Source organism: Falco biarmicus, chromosome 13 (assembly GCF_023638135.1).
Source record: "Falco biarmicus isolate bFalBia1 chromosome 13, bFalBia1.pri, whole genome shotgun sequence".
NCBI classification, from domain to species: domain Eukaryota; kingdom Metazoa; phylum Chordata; class Aves; order Falconiformes; family Falconidae; genus Falco; species Falco biarmicus.
Genome location: NC_079300.1, coordinates 958,159 through 977,966, shown reverse-complemented (window position 1 = coordinate 977,966; position 19,808 = coordinate 958,159). Strand labels below are relative to the sequence as shown.

Sequence of the window (19,808 nt, the reverse complement as noted above, 5' to 3'; positions counted from 1 at the left end):
ATTTTTAGTCAAACCAGACAAAATAAAGCCAGCACATTTCACTTGCTAGGAAAAGCCACTAACTGCAGGGCATGGCTGTCCATTGAAAGTCACTGAAAGGAGGCACAGAGAAGTGACCTGATTTTCAGGAACGCAAACAGCTCTCCAGTCCCTAATCCCCACATGTGTAAGATGTTTTACGATACAGCAAATTTTCTTAGATGGAAACATATTGCTTCAATAACATCCAAACCTTTCTACTTAATTACTGCACATAGCTGGTACTGTCAAAATAAACACAGAGCAGTAGCAACAGAGGGGAAGTGGGAGAGATATCAGGGGACTGCAACAGAGACTCTCTCAGGCATTACAGCAAATAACACCATTTTTACAGTGCAAGGACACCTGCGTGGGTGCTGCTCAGGCAGATGTGTGCCTGTGGCAGCTGACATACAGTTCTGCCTCTAGCAGTCAAAAACTTTACACTTCTGGCCCTTTTGTACCGTTCACTTATACAGTCATCAAATTATGGCCATTCAGTCTACTCAGTAATAAAAAAAAAGGAAAAAGGAGAGACTGAAATAACACACATAGCCAAGCGAGAAAGCCTACAAGGAGGCATGGTTCTCATTTACCCCTAATTGCACCAGATTTCAAAACCAGTCTAATGTCACTACACCACAAAACAATAAGCCTGGAGATGTAAATTCAACAGGGGCTTCAGCTCTGAGGTACATGAAGATGCCAGGGCCGATGGACCACTAATGTCCATCACAGTGGGCAAAACCTGGACATTGCAACCCTTGCAGTAACAGTGAACTTGTGAATTTTTTTTCTCTTTTACATCTCTTTTTAAAAACAACCCCATAAAGGCGGTCTCCGTTGTGCCATTTCATTGTCCTGTGCTGACCCGCAGCACCAGGGAGGGGTGACTCACGTGTTTAACAGTAAAGGTTTGCTTTTGGTTCACAGTTGCCACCATCACAGTACCACTGCTGGAAGGCACACTGCGAACTGACCAAGCGCTGCCCAGCCTTGCAAACCCATCAGTGCCAGCCTGGCTCGTTGCTCCCCAGTGACGGGCAATGCCCTGCCAAGCTACATCAGGTGCTCAGGGAGGCATGCTGGGGCAGCACTGTACCACACCACTCGGGGCATCCTCCACTGTGGGATGAAGGATGCATCTTTCACCGGCACCCAGATGCCAAAGGTCCAGCTAATCCCAGCGCCAGCCACAAGACAGCGTCCAGCAAGTCAAGCACAGGACAATGAAATGCCACAATGGAAACTGCTCTTACTGGGTTGTTTTTAAAAAGATACAAAAGAGAAAAGAAAAAGTTCACAATACATAGAAAAGGAAGGAAAAACACTTAGGGCTTGCAGTACTAGGACATGTCAGGGCAGCAGACATCCCTCTTCCAGCCATCATCACTGCTGTGACCGAAAGGACAAAACCACAAAGGTACTTGAGAAAAGCAGAAAATACTTTCCCCATCCAACAGGAACTTTAGAAACTAATAAAAGCTGAGGAATTTCTGTTCTGAAAAAACAATCAGGAAATCAGACAATTTTTAAGGAAAAATTTCACCTTTTTTCCACAACAGGGAACTCAGTGAAGCCAATGGCTTCACCTTTTCACAAGAAAGTGATTTCCAATAAAACACACCTTTAAAAAACAACCATCCTCTCTGCAGTCAATGCAGTCCTAAAACTGATGGCAGAAACGAGCATCTTGAGCAGTGGCTCACAGCCAGGCTGATGCACACGTGCTGGCCATGCGCTGGGACAGGCATATGCTCCTGCACCACAACAGCCCCCGTGGCACATGGTCCCACCACCCCGTTTCCAAAAGAACACTGGGCTGCTGGTGCCCTAGGGCACAGCCACCCATGTGACCCTGGTCCTGGCACCGCCATGTGCCCCACAGCCCAGCGGGCACAGACTGCTTAAAGCCCATGAAAACGCACCTCCGATGACAGGTATTTAATTAAATTAAACCACCAGGTATTTAATTTAACTGTATTCCTAAAATTGGAGCAAGAAGAATCCAGAGTGAACAGTTGGTTTGCATAGCCAACCAAGCCAAGAAGTGTCAGCATCAGATTATTATTTATTGCACTGATGGAGCTGAAGCTGAAAGAAGCTGCTGTAAGCAGAAGTACACTAAACAAAGTGGTAATTAATGTGCAATCATGCACCAGCACAGGACAAGGCCAGCTGTCCAAGGGTCAGTGTGAAATACAGCTCCTCACCACAGCTCACCATGCTGCCTGTGCTCCAATTAGACAACTACAAAGTTTCCCGTAGCTTGACATTACTACACTTAACAAGTTATCAACGGCAATGAAATTCTCCAAGACTTAATCAGTAGTTCAACAGGAATTAATGAACCCAGAAGCATGCACATATGAGCAAGGACAACACACAGATCTCAAGCCTAAAAGCATCCACAGATCAGCAGCAGCGTGGAAGACCGGTGTGCTGCTGCTGCCCACAGTAGGGCACTGCCACGTCCCACGCCTTTCCTCTTGATTTCTGTCAGCTGGCAATTAAATACCCCCATCCCTTTGAAATTTTTCTGTTAAAACTTAATTCTGTCTTTTTTTGAAGTGAAAATCAAAGAAGAGTCATTAAAAGATAAAGCTTAGGCTGACAGAAAATTAGACTTGCAATTTTTCCTTAAATGTGCAAGACAGAACAAACACTGCTCTTTCTCTTTTTCCTCTCTACTGCATCATAGTTACAACCTAAGTACAATTGTTATCTTTGGCCCCTTTTTTTTTTGCACATGCATGTAGACACACTACCTGAACTTCACACTTCACCAAACAGTGAAATCTTTCTCCTAGGGTTAGGCCGATTACTAGAAATGACATATAAGTTTTATGTAAAGGAACAGTATACACACTTCAAAAGGAAACAGGGGAAGAGCTGGCTATATGGCACACAACTCTTGCGGCCACTTTACAGATTTAAAAAAAATAAATAACCTATCTGCCACAGGGTAAGGCAGAGGATACTTCCTCTTGCTCTTCACAACTCCTCCTCGCTCTCTTTGCTGGCTACTGGGTGTGGAAGGAAAGGAGGTGTTTCAAGAGCAGAGGATACAGTGGAAAAGAGAGATGACACATGAAATTTTGAAGACAGTAGGTACCGAGACAGATGCACTAAGTTGCAGGTTTTTTAAGAGACCTGGAGGCCAGCTCTACAAAACGTGCCAGGAACAGCTGGTGACAGAAAGAGATGCCCTCAGGACAGGTAAGAAAAGCTCTGGAGAACCATCAAAATCAGTGCCAATATAAACAAAAAGGGAAGGAAAAACAAGAAAAAAAAGGAGCAGTTGATTTTTATAGGTAAGACAAAAGAGCATGACAAAAAAGCACTGCAGACAGCACACCACCACAAGGCAAACAAACAACTACAACTGAGTGGAAAAGAGAGGGGTGGAGGAGGAGAACAAAAGGCTTTGTAAGATGAAGAGGATGGGAAGGCCTGGAGGTGAAGGCTCTGCCTGTACCGTGACAGCAGCGTCGCATCTCTGCTCCCAAGGTGCCGAACACGGACTGCAGGCAGAGCGTGGGCAAAGCCTTGGTAACAGCTCACTGCGTACATGGTACCACGTGTCCTGACTGTGGTACAGCCACAGCCCAGCCAAATTCCCCACACTGCCCCATCTTCCTTTAAACTTTCCGCAGACCAGTGCTCATTAAATCCTCTCCACTCATTAATATCCACTCATTACCCCTCTTCCTTACCTTGAGCAGAGAACAGAATGCTTCTTCTTGCTCTGGTAAAGATCCAGAAGACACCCAGAATTCACATCCCAGTGTCCACAACACCAGGAGCTGCAGAGAAGGCGGAGTCAGTGCGCATGGGCAGCTGCAGGGCCGGCAGCAGAAGCCGAGCCCAGGCAGGTGCTTCGGAGGTAGACCCTGCCAAACACTAGCCAAGGCACTCGCGTCGCCAGCTACAGGCAGGCAGCTATTTATGTGGTTGCAAACAAACAACAAGGACTTGCACAGATACCTCTTACAGTCAAAAAAAGGTGTTTCCTTCCACACGCACCTAACGGCTGCTCAGGCAGCCCCTTTGGCCAAACCAGACGGGGCAGCCGCCTGCACCTGCCCATGCCACAGATGCCTCAGCAAGTGGCCTGGCACCCAGCAGCGCTCTTCCCCGGCCACGGAGAGAGCATGCCCACTGCAAATGATGTATCTCTGTAAGTCAGACAGGGATAACATTAAATCTAAAATACAGGCTCCGATGCAAGCACTTACAGCACACTTAAAGCCTTGCCTGCTCTTGTAGGAGAAAACCTCTGGAAGTCGAGAGGGAGACAGCCTACAGAAATGGGGAGTGCTCTGTTATACGGTTGTTGCTTATCACCATAAACCCCATGGAGCCTAACTGGGAACAGGTACTGTTCCATATAATTTAGTAATTAACAGAATTCACCACACGCAAATTAAAACAATTAAAATTAATACTTTTTACAGTGGTACAGTGCCATCAGAAAGGGGGGTGGGGGAGATACTCTCCCCCACACAGACAGGCTTGCTGCAGTCTGTGTGTGCTGTTTTAATTCTGCATAAAAGAAAGTATTTTCCATTCTGTGTTATTTTTCATGCCAAATTTCTGTGGGCACTATTAATTTTCTACCAGCTTTACCCCTATTAACTTTCAGAAAATGTTTCTCTGAAGGAAGGTAAAATTTTAAACTTGTCCAAAGAGAACGTATTGCTGCAGCATCCTGCAGCACAGCAGAGGAGCAGGCAGGGGCAGTCACCATCAGCTGCATCAACTTCGCAAAACAAGTTCTTTTCCTCCCATTTAACTGCACCAGCAGCACTTCAAATATTACTAGTTAAAGGATTTAGGTGTGAATTTCAGATTTTTTTATAAATTGGCTGATTTTCAGAAAGGTTGAGTGCTTTGTATCTCTCATAGTTTGCTGGAATGCCAGTGCAATTAATGGTACCTGGGGCACAAACACAACCAGAACTGGCACTGGCTCCAGCAGGATGCACCTGTCTTGCTACAGGACCTCTGGACCTAGCACTTGGACACCCACTCTGCCAAGACACAGCAGCATCACCTCGCAGCCAGCAGCTCCTCCTGAGGCACCGACACCCCCCACACCCCCACTGGCCCCCATCCCACTGTCCGAAAAACTGGGGAAACGCCTCAAGTTGTTTCTAAATGCTCAGGATGTCTGAGTAAGCCCTCAGTGCAGAGCAAGGCGAGGCCCTGAGTCAGTTACACAGGGCCACCCCTAACACACAAAAATAACTTGTTTATTCTGACTGATGTGTTATTTTTATACCAGCAGCTCTGGGTACCCATGGCAGTTTGCTGCCACTGGTCCCAGCAAAGGCACAAGACAGGAGCCAGGTGCATGAGCCCTGCAGGGTGCCAGACTGGGGACACCCCTGGCTGGCCCACCTCGATGCAGAGGGCTGCCCTGTGGGGCTGGGGGAGGTTCTCACACCCGGGGGAGGGAGGTGGTGTCTATGAGAAACGCCTTTAGCCACTGCCCACCCTGCCAGCTGTGCTGGGCACCCTCCGAGCTCCAGAAGGAAAGCCTTCGCCTGAGCCGCTGCTGCCAGAGGAAAAATGGTTGATTTCCAAATGTCTGGAGGAAAGCTCTTCCGAATCAAAATGTGCCCACGGTTTTCAACAAGGCAGAAACAATTTCTTCACACACACAAGCAGTGTTTACCAGCTCAGGATAGCGGAGGACAACTTAACAATGCCCACCCTGGCTGCACCCATACTGCTGCTTAAAGGAAGAACCAAAGTGCCACTTTTGCTTCTGCAGGTGGAACATCAGTTCCCAGCACATTCCTGGAGTAACTACTTAAAGCTCTTCAGGAGTTGACTTCTCTTCACAAAACCTGGCTTTGGTAGATACAAGTCCAACTGAGCGAATGTGAACATCCATAAGGGCTGCTAGTAACAAAGCGTGGCTGGTGAAAGGTATGTGGGAATACAACGGAGCCGGAGCGGGACAGCGGCAGAGGAAGCCGCTGGCAAGTAAATATTGCTCAACACGACACCAGTACTGGGGAAAAACTGACAAAGTGGAATAACAGGAAGCTTAGTCACTTCTGGACAAAAAAAAGCAAAGCGTCTGAGAGAGGGGCGGGAGGGGAAGAGGAGCAGCGGGCTGGAGCGGCCAGGCTGGGAGGGCCCAGAGAGCAGAGCTCAGCTGGCAGGGCAGGCAGGCGTGGGCAGGGGATGCGCTCTGCCATGGATGCTGAACTGGCCAGAGAAGCACTGTCCTGCCTGGGTGCCCCCACAGGGTGCTGGGCCAGGGCATCGAGCAGCCCTGCTACAGCCAACCCTTGATGAATACAGCAGGATTGCTGCACAGGCTCCTTTCATCCCCAGTCGACTCCAGCTAAGGACAAGTTAAGCTGTGGCCTCTTCCCCAGCTTCTCCTCTGCCTTCCTAAGCTTGGAGAGCACCACAGCTGTCCAGCTTGGGGGGCAGATAAGAAAATACTTAGGAGAGGCCAAAGAGGCTGAAATACACCAGTTAGAATTTAAGGATAGATTTAATTTTGAACAATTACCACCATCATTCAAACCTACCACAGAACAGCTTCAGGAAGCGAGTCAAGTATGAGCAGTGCAGCACAGGACCCCCGCCACCTTTCACAGTGATTGCTTGCTCCCATTAGGAACCACCACAGAAACAGCATTGGAGATGACCGGCAGCTGCATGGGAGTGTGCGCACCACAGCCGAGGAAAGGACTCAGGCAGCAGACCATGGACCATCACACCGAGGTGCAACCCTGGAGAGCATTTTGCTGGTGTATAAAATTAGCATGTTTCTGGCGGCTCTCAAGCAACACAGTATTCAGATCATAAGGGTACTTTGCAGAAGCCTCAGAAGAGGGGAGAAATGTTGAAGAGAACATGAAATTTCCCTGATGGCCATCTTCCACATTGAAAAGTACTCGCTACCCTTAAAATATAGTTTGCACTGCTCACTGATGAAGGGATAACAGCACTGGATGTTAGTAAAGGGACTATGTTAGAAAAAACACAAATCCAAAATTTTACTCATCATCTGCAGAAGCATGCATAGGAAGAGAGAAAGACCAATTTAAAATAATTAGAGGCTAGATAAAGAAAGCAAACAAACCATGCCAAAATGAAGACAAGCTTGATTACTTCTGAGGCAAATGAGGGAAGAAAAGGATGTAATGAAGAAACGGTTCAGAAGCAGAGAAATAAAAAAACTTAACCAAGTTTATGGTTTAAAAATCACTACATCTGTCGGTAAGTAATTTAGATCTCCTTGGAAAAAAAGAGAATCAGTTTTTTTATTTGATATCGGGAGGAAAACAGACAGTTAAAAATATTTTAATGACAAGTTTAAGCAAGCAAGGGTAGCAAAGGAAAAGTGTCATGGGCAAATAAAGGCTGATACATCAGGTTTGTTTTACCTAGCAAGTGTGTGCTAAGACACAATAAAAGCTCCCTAACCAAATAAACAACCTTCCAGTCCCTGCAGGATAACCACAGCTGTGGCAAAATCAAGCAACTGGGCGAATGGCTGGAGGCCTGGGCCAGCGAATCCAAGCAGTGGAGCAACACGTGAGACCTCACATAAAACACTGCTTCACAAAATATTTTGGGATGCACTTGTCATTTTATTTAGGAAAAAAACCAAACAACAAACCCAAACACAACCCTGAAGTGGTGGAACAGCTACATGGAAAAACAAAAAGAATGAGAGGAGGACGGTGGGAAAGGCTTGCATTGCCTTGTTAGAAACATGCACTCTGCAGACATGCCACGCACAGTGTGGCAGGGCTGTGAGGTGGAGCACGCATGGCTGCAGTGTCCTGGGCCAGCACAGGACAAGCCCAGCACCACGGCACGGCCCTGCAGACATGCAGGCAGAGGGCAAAGAGGCACCTAGGCTAAGCTGGCAGAGCAGAGCCAGCACTGCCTTTGCAAACCCCACCCAGCACACACCATGCACAGTCTGTGCTCACGGCATGTGGTGGGCGCCCAGTAGCCCTCCACAGACCAAAGGACTGGGCAGTGCTGCAGACACCGGCCCCTTTGGGTCTCTGTTGCTGGTACCATCCCAGCCGGACAGCCAGGGTTGGCCAGCAGCACACAAAAGCTCTGGAAGCAGTTCCCTGGCCACAGGCAGTGCAGGACAGCAGCAGAGCCACGGATGAGACAGTGGGGTTCAGCAGGCAACGGAGCAGGATGGCTGAGCCATGTGGCACTGGGTCCACCAGCCCAGCCTGTTTCTGCCCAGCTCTGGAGGGGTCACCCAATACCACAAGTAAAGTTTTGTTTAATTCCTAATTTGCAGTGGCCAGCTGTGGCTTGCCTTCACCATGCAATAATGAAATACTGCCCAAGGCACGGGCTCAGTCCAGTGTTCAGCCTTCACACCCTCAGGTCAACATCTGGCTCCACCACTGTCAATGCCATGATACAATCAAACAGTCATTAATACTGAGACATGGAAACACTAATGAAAATTCCAAGTTTCAACCCATACCAACAAAGAATTTCTTGCTCAGGGCTCTGTACTGCACCACCTGAAGCAGAGGGGAATAGCAGGATGCTGCTGACCTGGCCGCAAAGCTGGACTCAACAAGCCCTGTATTGGTCACAGACACTTTTTTTTCATACAGCTCAGGAATAACTTCCCACACTAAGTGCTTTCCAGGCCTCATAACACTGATATTGCAGATTGATATTTTACAAAGACAAAGCTGCATGATAGATGTATGCACTAATTAAACCATATCTAACAAGCAGCACTGCTGTAATCACACACTTTGTATCCCTTTTAGCTTTTACACTAGAGGTTTAGCCTTGCTCACTTTCTACATAAAACAAAATGACAATAAAATGACAGAACAAAAGATCCACTGTAAGCTACAATGTGCAAATAAAGATAGTATCTACGTTGTCTGTACCAGCACAGTGCAAATATAATTAAGGCTATGAGAAAACATCACTTGCTCTCAGGAGCTCTTTTACCTTCTATCTAAACCCCCTGTATAGGTTTTACCTTTAACAATGTAACCCCTTGTTAGAGCAAATACATACATACACACATAGCACAGATGCGCACTGCTAGAACAAGTCCGATAGTTCTCACAGGAGGAGCTGGGGCTCCATACGGCCCCAGACAGTGTTAGTGACATGCAGCCCACACACCGCAGCAGCACTGAGGAGTGGGCTGGGGGCTCTCGGCACAGCTGGGGATGGTGCCTGTCCATCCCCTTGGCCACAGGCACATCCCACATCCCCCGTCCATTCCCAAGGGAAGCCTGCTCACTGGCCTGGCACTGACCAGCAGCCCTGGTATGATTCAGATACACGCATTGCTCCTGTTGGATAAGACTCAGGTAAAAGCCCATGGATGCTCAGGAACGTGGATGCAGGATGAATACTCAGTACCAATTCCTGAAAAGCTGAACTCTGTCAAAGTCACATACTGGGGGGGGGAGTTGGGGGAGAAGGCAATGATAACTCAGAAAAGCTTATGAAACATGTGACAATAACACTAGAGGAGCAGAAAGTACACACAGCAGTAACTGTTTTCCAGCATCTGTAAGTCTTACAGAGCACAGCATCTGGGCTCTGAAGGAATAAAGGAGTGAATCTGCCCTTGCTATTTCGCTTGAGCTGTTGAATAGAGGAGGTCAATGGACATGAATTCATGGGAAACATATGGCAGAATTTGTTTTTCTAACTTTAAATAATCATGAAATACGGCAAAATACTGCTTTGTGGTCAGAATTCCCTTTAATTGTTTATTTTAACATGGGCACTGACAATTGAAATGTACTGTCACAAAAACAAGCTGTGCAGACAGAAGCAGCAGCTTTCCTCTGATGGAAGCGCAGTTCCCAGGTCCTTTCAGTGCCAGGGCTGCAGCAGTGGGCTGCCCTGGGCCAGGATCAGGGGGTCCCACCCACCAGGAGCAAGGTACAAAACCCCAAATGCAATGGTGAAAGAGTGGGGGGAGTATTTGTTTTACAGAAGCAATCTTGCTGTAGGAAGTGGCATTTGTACTAATGGCAGTTGAAGTTCATTGTAAGACATTTCAACAGTCGTGCTACCTTTCCCATATACACTGAGAAAAAGAAAATACAGCCTCTGCAGATATTACCTGTAGTGTGTATGAGCTCAAAAACATGCCTATGACCTGAATACTTGAATGCTCTCGCTTGAAGTGTGCAGCCACATCGCTGGTGGGAAATTAAAAATTTTCCATGTGTAGGAGCCAATTGAACTGATGAAACAAAAAGTAACATTCAGTAGGAAGACCAATGCATCATGATCTCATTGGAGAAGCACTTTTTCCCTAAGTTCAGCATGTGCAAGGCAGAATCAAGTCTCAGAGATGACAGCATTGGCTTCAGGGCTGGGCTGGAGGGCTGCATTACAGGTGTTTGCTCTTCAAGAGTCTAAGTTCTCCTCTAATATACTTCACACAGATCTACAAGAGAGGAAAGAACTCATTTCTGAGTGTTAAAGGGAAATAAAACCACCATTAAATTCCCCTCTTTTCCCTAACTTTTTTTTTTTTAAGTGAAACCAGACTGACTCTCAAAAGTAGTAAACCAAGAAAGAAGTGAAATAGCAAATGAGTACTTTCCACACTATAACCCCCCCACAATAAAACAAGTTCAAGCTGAAAGCTTCACCCACCACTACTGCCAAGCCCCAAAGGCCCCAGGAAGATACTTCATGGGATCCAGAGATGCATGAGTCCCAAAAGCCGGTGCTGCCCCTGCACTGCCCTAGTGCTCACATCCTGCTCCACTGTGGCACCTCCAAGGGCGGTGGCAAAGGGCAAGAGACGTCTTTACCAGCACACACCTCCCTCCTCTTCCTCCACATGGATGAAGCCACTTAATGTCAGGCTTCTCAGCAGTACTGGCAAAATTAGTTTTCCCACTCCAAGAGTGACAGCTGGAGCACATCCATTCCTGCCACAGAAACAGGTGGAGGATGGAGAAGAGGAGGGTGTAGGAGAGATGGGACCGGAAGTCAAGATGAGAACGAAGGAGGAAGATGGCTGGAGGGAGACCTGGCATTGCTGCCCATGGCTGCTCCCACTGCTGTTCCAGGCGCTGTCACACCATCTACCACCTTCCTCCTCCTCAAGTTTCATTGTAATTAGAGCAAGGTCAGAGAGCAAGGACCCTCACTGCTGATGCCTCCCAGACTCAGTCCTATCAACAGTATCTGAACTTGTATCAGGCAGGCCCTTAAAGAGAGTCCCCTGTCCTCCAGCAACTGCTCCACGTGGAGTGCTCCTGTCTGGGAACAGGGGTCCCAGCTCTCAGCAGCCATCCGAGCACTCAAAGCGACACAGCAATATCACCACCAGTGGAAAACCCTGTCTTTCTCAGCAGTGAAGGGCTAAGACATGTTTTAAAAAAAGGAGCAAAAGTTGAACTCAGTAATTTGTCAGGCGATCAGCACTTACACAGTCACTTAATAACATTCAACTACTTGTCATTTAAAAAGAATGGAGAGAAAAGAATGAAGCAACTACGGATGGTGCTGGACAACTGACCTTTTGCTGTGCTCCAGAAAACAACAAGATCCATCAATGCTTTCCAAATTTTAAAAATTAAATATGGGTGTATTTTTAGCAACTGTTATTTTTAATTTGTTCAAGCACAAAGAAACTTCTTAATTTACAAAAGGCCCTTTCAGCTGCTGAAGTCTCCTTTTTACATACTAAACCGAAGTCAATGCACAAAACACAGCAGCCTGAAAACAACGTGGAGGAGTCACCTGGCACCAGTTGCTGCAGTTGCTGAAATAATCCATAGCAAGGCCAAGGATTCAAGTGACATGGGGCGAAATGGCTGGTGTCTAAGGATGCCGCCCCTATGATTCATGGCCACTTTATCTCCTCGCCACAGCCAGGGTCACGGGGTGTATCACCAAGATAACAATTCTGTCCTCCCAAATTACCAGCCTCCCAGCCCAAGGGAAATGCCTGTTTATGTCCCCGGCAAGGGTGCCAGTCTGCACCCCCTCCCCAATGCCACACCAAGCAGCCACACACCACGCAGCATTCTAAAGGCCGAGGGCTGTGTAGTCCTGCTAAATCTTAGCAGCAATGCCCTACAGCATCACTCTGCCAGTTCACACCACGAGGCAGCTCTGGGGTGTTAGGAAGGTGTCACTGTCACACCTTCCCAAAGAGTGACAGCAGTGCTCTCCGGTCTCAAGCAACATATAGGGAAAACTAAATTAGGAAAATGTTTACTTTTCAGAAAGTATTAAAACCAAACCATTGATGCACTGAAAAAATACATGCAGCAGTAATACCTATGTATAAACTAAGGAAACTCACCACAGCCAACCATAACTTTATCAGAACACATAAATGCAGAGACAGAAAAAAGTCAGGAAAGGGACATTTCAGCTCCGGAGCCCTGCTGGAATCAGCAGCAGATAAAGTGTAAAACTGAGAAAGTCATTTTGATGATGTAATTTACATCATAAAGTTTAATTTTTAACAATTGTAATGTGAAATAAAATAGATCAATGCCAAGTTCAGCTATTTTTCAAATCAGTGCAGTTAACAGGGGAGAACATCATAAATAGAAATCAAAATCAAATTGCCTTCAGGGTCTTTTTTCCCCCTTTGAATAACAGCAGGTACATGAGACTGACTGCAAGGCGAGACTGGCTTATAGCAGGGAGCTCAGTGATCTGGTTTGAACACTACCCTGATTTACCTGGAGTGCAGTGGGCTTGCTACATCTGCGTTTTCCACCCACACTGCAGCCATCAGTTCTGTACGATTTCAGCAGACTTGTCTGTCAGTCCAGCAGACCTGCAGCACCAAACAGCCACGCACAGGAAGAGCTGTACTGGGGCACTGACCTAAACACCCAGCATCACTCCAAGCAGTCTGAATTACAGTGGGCTGCCATTGCCACTGTGGCACCCCACAGTGCCACCAGCAAGCGACACTTGTCCAGCCCATCCCAGCCTGTTGGAGACACTGCTTTTTCCCCACCTCAACTCAAACGAAGAAGGGGATATCTTGCAGTGGGGTGTGAAAGGAAAACACTGACTGCGTCTTACCTTTTGTGCATATTTTCTTTTTCCAAAAGTGTTTTTTTTTATGTTTCAAATACTTCACCATAAAAGTTTTATTTACAGATTTTTGCCAATCAAGAGTTTAAGACGGGTGTTTAAAAGAAACTAAAAAAATAGTTCATCTGCTGCATTTCCTGTACTTAGCTAAATCTTTAAGTTTTATCACTCAGGCAGAAAAAAGGCCAGTGGGTGTCTAATCCTACTCAGGTCACTTGGTGTTTCCCTCATGTCTTTGGAGGGAACGAAACTCTATCCTTACCTCAAAGCCCTGCTGCTGTTAAAGGTACTGAGAGCACTTCCCCTGCCTTTCACCCACGTGTTCTGGGGGGAGCTCTCTGTTGGTTTCCTGCACACTACTCAACTGATGCCAAAAAGAAAGCAAGTACAGAAGCATTTTGAAAAACATCCTGACTTACAAAACTATACCTAATATAGATAGATAGCACGCCAGATTAAGAAAGCCAGGCACTATGATTAGTAAATCATGTAACAGTTGGAATAGCTCTTGTTATCTACATTCTGCCAAAACACAACACAGGTATTACAAATAACTATTGCTGACATGCATATGCACACACACAAGCACGTGCCTGCTCCTAGGTACTAAAAGACTGTCTGCTTGCAGCTAATTAATGAAGAACACCACCTTTCCATGCCTGGGTGCCAAACGCTTTCATCAGAATCCAAACCCATTGCTGGAACCTCAGAGCAATTTTGATAACAGACTTACTTAAATTTCATGATCCTTTCAAGAAATGTGAAGCAGTGTTTACCTGGATATAAAGCCAGTTGGCTTCACACAAATGGTAAGAGCCATGGTGCATAAGCAGGGCCGGGAAGCAGCTCAGCCCCTGCAGTGGGAAGCCGGGCTCCCTCGCAGGCGGCACTGGAAGCACCAGGGCGCGCACAGCCACCCTGGAGCAACAAGAACGGAGCATCTCCTGGAAGCTGCTCCTGCTAGCACAGGGTCTCCCCACACTGCACACCCACAGCCATCAGCCCCAGGAAAACCCCAAAACCAACACAGCTCTAGAAATTCACACCTCCTGTTCCCCACCCGATGTCAGTGAACCTTGCTTTGTGGTGTTTTCTGTCATTAACCTCTGATGTTCATATACATACAGACACATATTATATATGGTATATACTGAGCACATATATACAAACAGTATACAGTGTGGTGTATATACACACGCACATATTGCAGAGTAAAACAGTTGAAAGCTTTGTAACAAGTAACTTTAAACTTCCACTGTATCCACTTTTTCAGTAGTTAACCACTTAAGCATTTACACATGTAAAATCATCAGAAACATCTAATAATAAATGTTACATGGTGTGACAAGCACCATGTAAAAATATTTTACATAGTTACAGATATTAAAAATATCTCAGCTGATGGCCCCAAACATTAAGAGGTGGCCTCTGCTTCCCTTTGTATTTTCAGTGCCTTTTAACATTTTCAAGCCAAGTGTTAAAAGTTTCCAACAAGGCAAAATTAGGTTTACCCTCTTCCATATTAAAAAAAAAAAAAAAAAATCCATCAATAAGCATTAGTTTTCTTCTCAGATATATTTAAGATCACACCAGTAACCATGCTTGCAACTAGTTACAAAAACTGCCTTGCAAAGAGCTGGCAGAAACTGAGAGCAAATGCATTTTCTCAGGGAATTTCAGAGCCTTTCTGTATGCTATATCCAGCCCATGCACTGCCCTGAACGGTTTAGTTCTCGACATCTCTGGTGTTTTCCTCTGTCTTCCTCTTCCCCTTCTGCCTGCTCATGCTTCTAAAACAGTCCATTCTCCTTTGGTATCTTTCAGGTTGCATGACAGCACCTGACCCCCTTTAACCTCACCCTTTTTTCTGTCTTCTGTCTCTCCTTTGAATTTCTTTCTTTCTTCTGCTTTGTCTTCTTTTCTAGTCAGAGATTAAATCGCCTCCTCACACATTTAATTTCTGTCAACTGAAGAACACCCGTGGTCGTCACCTCCTCTTCCCCTTTGACTACTTTCTTTTTCACTCCCCCCCGTGTGTGAATGTGTGCCTTGAAGATGCCCTCTCACCTGTGCCATCCCAGCTGCAAGCGCCTTCCCCAGGGCCGGGCTCGGTGGGGAAGGGGGGGCTGAGCCTGGCCCCCGCCCCACAGTCCACACTCTGCTCAGGCCCTCAACCGTGGCGCAGACCCAGCCCCCACGCAGCCCCCCACACCAGAGGGGCAGAGCTAGGAAGCTAAGGGTGCCATGACTTACCACAGTGCGGGGTACACCAGCCCCAGCCCCACGCGGGGCGGCGGCGATGCTCCCCCAGCCCACACAGTGCCCACCCGCAGTGCCGGCCAGGTGGCTGGCGTGGCAGAGGGCCGTGCCTCCCGCAGCCATAGCCGCAGCCACCCGGCTTCTGCTGCACGCACAGGTTGCGCCCAGCGGGGCTGGAGCGGGGCAGCGATCTCCACGCGCTTGCCCCACCAAGATGAAGGTGCCTTCACGGGCAGGAGGACCCGTCCCACCGTTACGAGGCGCTGCCTGGCACCCTGCCCAGTGAAGTGGAGAACATCAGACCTCACCAACACTACCAGCTGGAGCCAGCCACCCGCTGGATAGCTGCAGCTTTCCACCTGAACAGGTTTCTTCCCTCCAAGATGTGAAGTGAAAATACACGTGCAAAGAAGGGTTGAGGGACCAGCCCACAGTCTGCTCTGGTTTCGGGCTGGCCCATTCAGCCCTGCAGCAGCTCCTCCTCCCATCCCCCAGCTCTCCTCCAAAACCCAATATACATATACACCATCTGCTTTCACCTATGTTTCACCTATTTCAGCCAAATGTATTGTAAAAAACAAGGCAAAAAGGCTTTAACAATGTACTGGTTCCTTAGCTGGAAATGGTAACACAAACATTTTAGCACCTGAACGCCTTTGTTCTTCCAGCCTTGAATTAAAACAAACCAACTAACCCCTCCTTACAGAATTTCCTGCAAAAATACATCTTTAATGCACCAAAGCAAATAAAAATAGACCTAAGAAATGTGTTTAAATTTCTTGTACACTAAGTAGAATGAAATTAACAAAAGACTGATTTAAAAAAAAAAAGGAATAAGTGCAGTAGCTGCATTTATAATCCTGCATGCAGCAACTAAAACGGTATCTATCCTTCTATACACAGTTGTACATATTTTCAAAGAAACTAACTCATTCTGTTCATCTACATTCACGGGTCCCATCCTGCCAGTCTTCATGTACTTGAAAAACACTTATGGGCAAGTTACCCCAGAGAGTTAAGCAAACGCGGACCCCGGGGCACTGCAGCAGCACTCAGCACCTGCAGGACAATGGTGCTGGGCCACCTGCACACACAGCCCATAGCCTGAGCAGACGCTGCCCTAACGAACCTGGGTGATGAGGGGAAATGAGCCACCCTGCCACTCGCACTCCTGACCAGGTCCTAAGCAGGGTCAGCAACATGATGATAGTTAAATAAATGTTAATTATGATTAATCACTTCATGTATCTGTTCCAGATCATTTTGGTACAAGATATTTGAATTTATAATAAAGTTTCTTTCTATTTATCCTTTTTTTTCCCCCCCTAAGTATAAAATAAAGGCATCTATAGTTCACGTAGATGTGATATAAAAAAGCAGAGAGAAATTCTGGTATTCTGAACCTTGACCAGTACAACTGGCACCTCTCCTTAGGAAGAATCATTTACTTCAATGTAAAGAACCTGTATCAATTTATACCTGCAATGACTAATTTTATTTTACCTCAAGGAGTTTTTAAAATCAAATGAGAAATAATTTCCCAGTCAGTTTTTTTTCTGGATTTTTTAAAATCAGCATTTGAATTAACTATCTGCATGATTCAAAACTTTTAAAAGTAAAATGAGCAACACTGCATACAACTTGCACTTTGGAACACTCAGCTCTATTCAACATAACCAGGCACATAAAAAAAAAAAAATCTTAATCATTTTCAGCTACTGTGATTAATGCCTCTTACTGGTATCAACTGCAGGCAAAGGCAGTTAGTTGTCAGCTCTGACAAGTAACTGAGGGATCCCTCTCCAGCCACAGCTGTGACTAGCATCTCCAACAGGCTGAACACTGCCTGCAGGCTGCAAGGCCCTGCTTCCCAGAAACATGACTGAGGGCAGCTAAATGATTGCAAGGTAACAGGAATCGCTGCGAGGCCTCTGAAGAAGGCAGAGTATATAAACCAGACTTTGACTCTGTACAATTTAAGCTTATTTCAGTCAATTTCCAGGTTTTAGGCAAGTAATGTTCCCAGAAAGCTTTAAACACAGCAATCCATGATCTACTAAACCCAATACAGTTGCCAAGAAGCTGGTATTTCTACCTTCTCACAATGGCATTCTTACCTTTGCCAATTCATTTATTTTAATGATACAAGTAGCTGTATCACAAACAAAAATCAGCCGCATCACACTGTGCAGGCATTTACATTTCCTTTTATCTATAAACACTGCCCTTCTCCCTCATGTACCTATCTAGATTTCTGAAAAATTATGCGGACTATTTGTACGGCTTGTCTTATTTTCCAGTTTATGTGATACCACCCATTCTTCTCTCTTTCAAGTCACTAGGGAAAACTGGTGATTTAAAATAAACAACTAAATATATGATTACACGTGTTTCTACTTCGCTCCCTTCAGTTTTACTCACGATGCTTCAGATAGGTCCTCTCACTGTGTTAGCAAATGGCCAGTTTGGCGCACTGCATCTTACTGGGTTGCCATTTAACACTTCTCAAATCCATTTACCTGGGCTGACTGAGTCTGCCACAACTGCTCCTGAGAGCAAGGCAATTGCTGGCTGTCTCTGGAAGCACGGGTCGAGCTGGCAGCCACACCAGGGGCCAAGTCCAAGTCCAGAGGCCATAATACAGGGGGCTTATCTCACCCTGCGCCAGCTGACAGATCCCACTGCCCAGGCTGCCGCGTGGCACCAGCTGCGCTTCTGCCTTGCTCTCCTGCTCCCACTTTGTTTCAGTCCTTGAGTAATAAATACCTCCTTCTATGTTTTGAAAATGGTCTTTGCTTAGCGCGTCAACTTCCTTATACTTAACACATACTGTAGTTGATTTGTTGCCATGAGGCTTATTTAACAGTTGCATGCAGAAAAGTTAATTTCTCACCAACATTATCACATTTTTAAGATGCCTTCAGGTTTATTCTTCCTAAAGAGATCAGTAAGCTTCCTTGCAAATTTATCTCCCCTGAGCACAAATCTTGCTCCATATATTCCACACTTTCACAGGTGAGAGTGTAGAAATGACATCCGTGCATTCACTGCTCTGCTTGCACATTAAGATATAACTTGCAAATATGCTGTTACAAGTATGTAGCTGTTAGAAGTAAAAATACTTCTAAACACTTCTTGCAGCAATATTTAAAACTACTGTCCAATCCTATACTGATACTACTTTTGCTAGTACCATTGGGAAGCGCAGACAGCTTCACTTTCAAAGTAACGAAAAGCTGAGTTGACTTTACAGGCTGGATACTCTCGTTCTCTCAAGAGTCCATAATAATTTCCAGAAAAGCCAGTTTTAACTGAAGCTGCATGGTACTACTGTTCTAAAAATCCCTTTTTTCCTCCTGTTCAGTCTAGCCTCAGAAAAACATTAAAACATCTAGTTCTGGTTAGTGTGCCTTTACTCTTTTGCTGCAGTATATTTTGCCAGTTTGCAGTTCTACACACATTCACTTCTGTGCAACAAACTCTGGGCCAGGTGAGAACCTGCCCATTGCAAGCCTCCCTAGCATCAACTGGAAATATTTAAATCACAAATTACTTTTTTTTCTATGAAACAATTCCTTGTGCTCCACTATCAAAAAAACCTTCCCATTTTAATGTACTCTACTTTGAAATAAAGCTACCACATATATCCATGTGTATCCATCCATCTATTACCTACATGTCTTGTGCAAGGGAGGTATTATTCTGCTCCATAAAACACGAGATGCAGCCCTAGTGTTCAATAAAGAAAAGGAATAAATATTAACCTAACAGATACAAAGAACTGACTCTTCTGTTTCTGCGGAGGAACATCTAGTTTGAGTGTGAAATCTTTAGTCATTCAGTTTGCCCAATCTGGGTTTTTCCTAACTTGCCTGCATTTTCATTCAGTTAGTCACTGCATAAATCCGAGCTGTTGCTTAGCTCAGCTCACTGCAGGGAAGATTTTACCACGGTACTGGACAAGCAAGGTTATGTTAATGTGAATCATCTTTTCAGCACGCCCTACCACCAGAAAGCTGGATTACAGGCACAATTTACCATCAAAAGCTGGCTCTAAATCCCAATTCCACTGTAGAAAATGGGAATTGATAAAAGAGCCAGCAGCCTGTCCAGCTTCAGCTCGCCGTCTCCAGCTGTACAACGCGCTCCAAGCTGCTGCACACCAATGGCTGAATTCTGCTCTTAACAGCAGGACCAAGTAATTTTTTTTTTTTTGTCCAGGTATTTGCTTCATCAATGTCAGTGTATAGCGATTGCCAAGGTCCCAGAAAACATTTCATTCTGTCTGTTGTTTTCAAAAGGCTTCAGTTAAATGTGCATTCTCTTGTTCCTGTATTAACAAACAAAGAAAAAACGTGCACTGTTCTTGACACTGCTATGCTAGCTACCACATGCAGCTAAAAATCTGCCAGGCTCTTGTGAAGTGAAAACCTCTCCATGGGCCAGTCAAG

General features: G+C 45.9%; 1 protein-coding gene across 22 annotated transcripts in view; it reads right to left on the bottom strand.

Moving 5' to 3' along the window:
- Positions 1–19,808, bottom strand: part of MBNL1 (muscleblind like splicing regulator 1) — a 111,596-nt gene that overhangs the window by 52,095 nt on the left and 39,693 nt on the right. The window contains exon 1 of one of the 22 annotated variants that reach the window (XM_056358340.1): positions 11,779–11,861. The exons of 19 other annotated variants lie outside the window; for them this stretch is intronic. In XM_056358340.1, coding sequence (XP_056214315.1) covers positions 11,779–11,814 — 36 coding nt within the window. In that variant the 5' untranslated portion in view covers positions 11,815–11,861. Of the gene's footprint in view, positions 1–10,138; positions 10,430–11,554; positions 11,731–11,778; positions 11,862–19,808 lie in introns of those variants that run through there. 2 more of the 22 variants (XM_056358353.1, XM_056358342.1) reach the window with 2 other exon arrangements.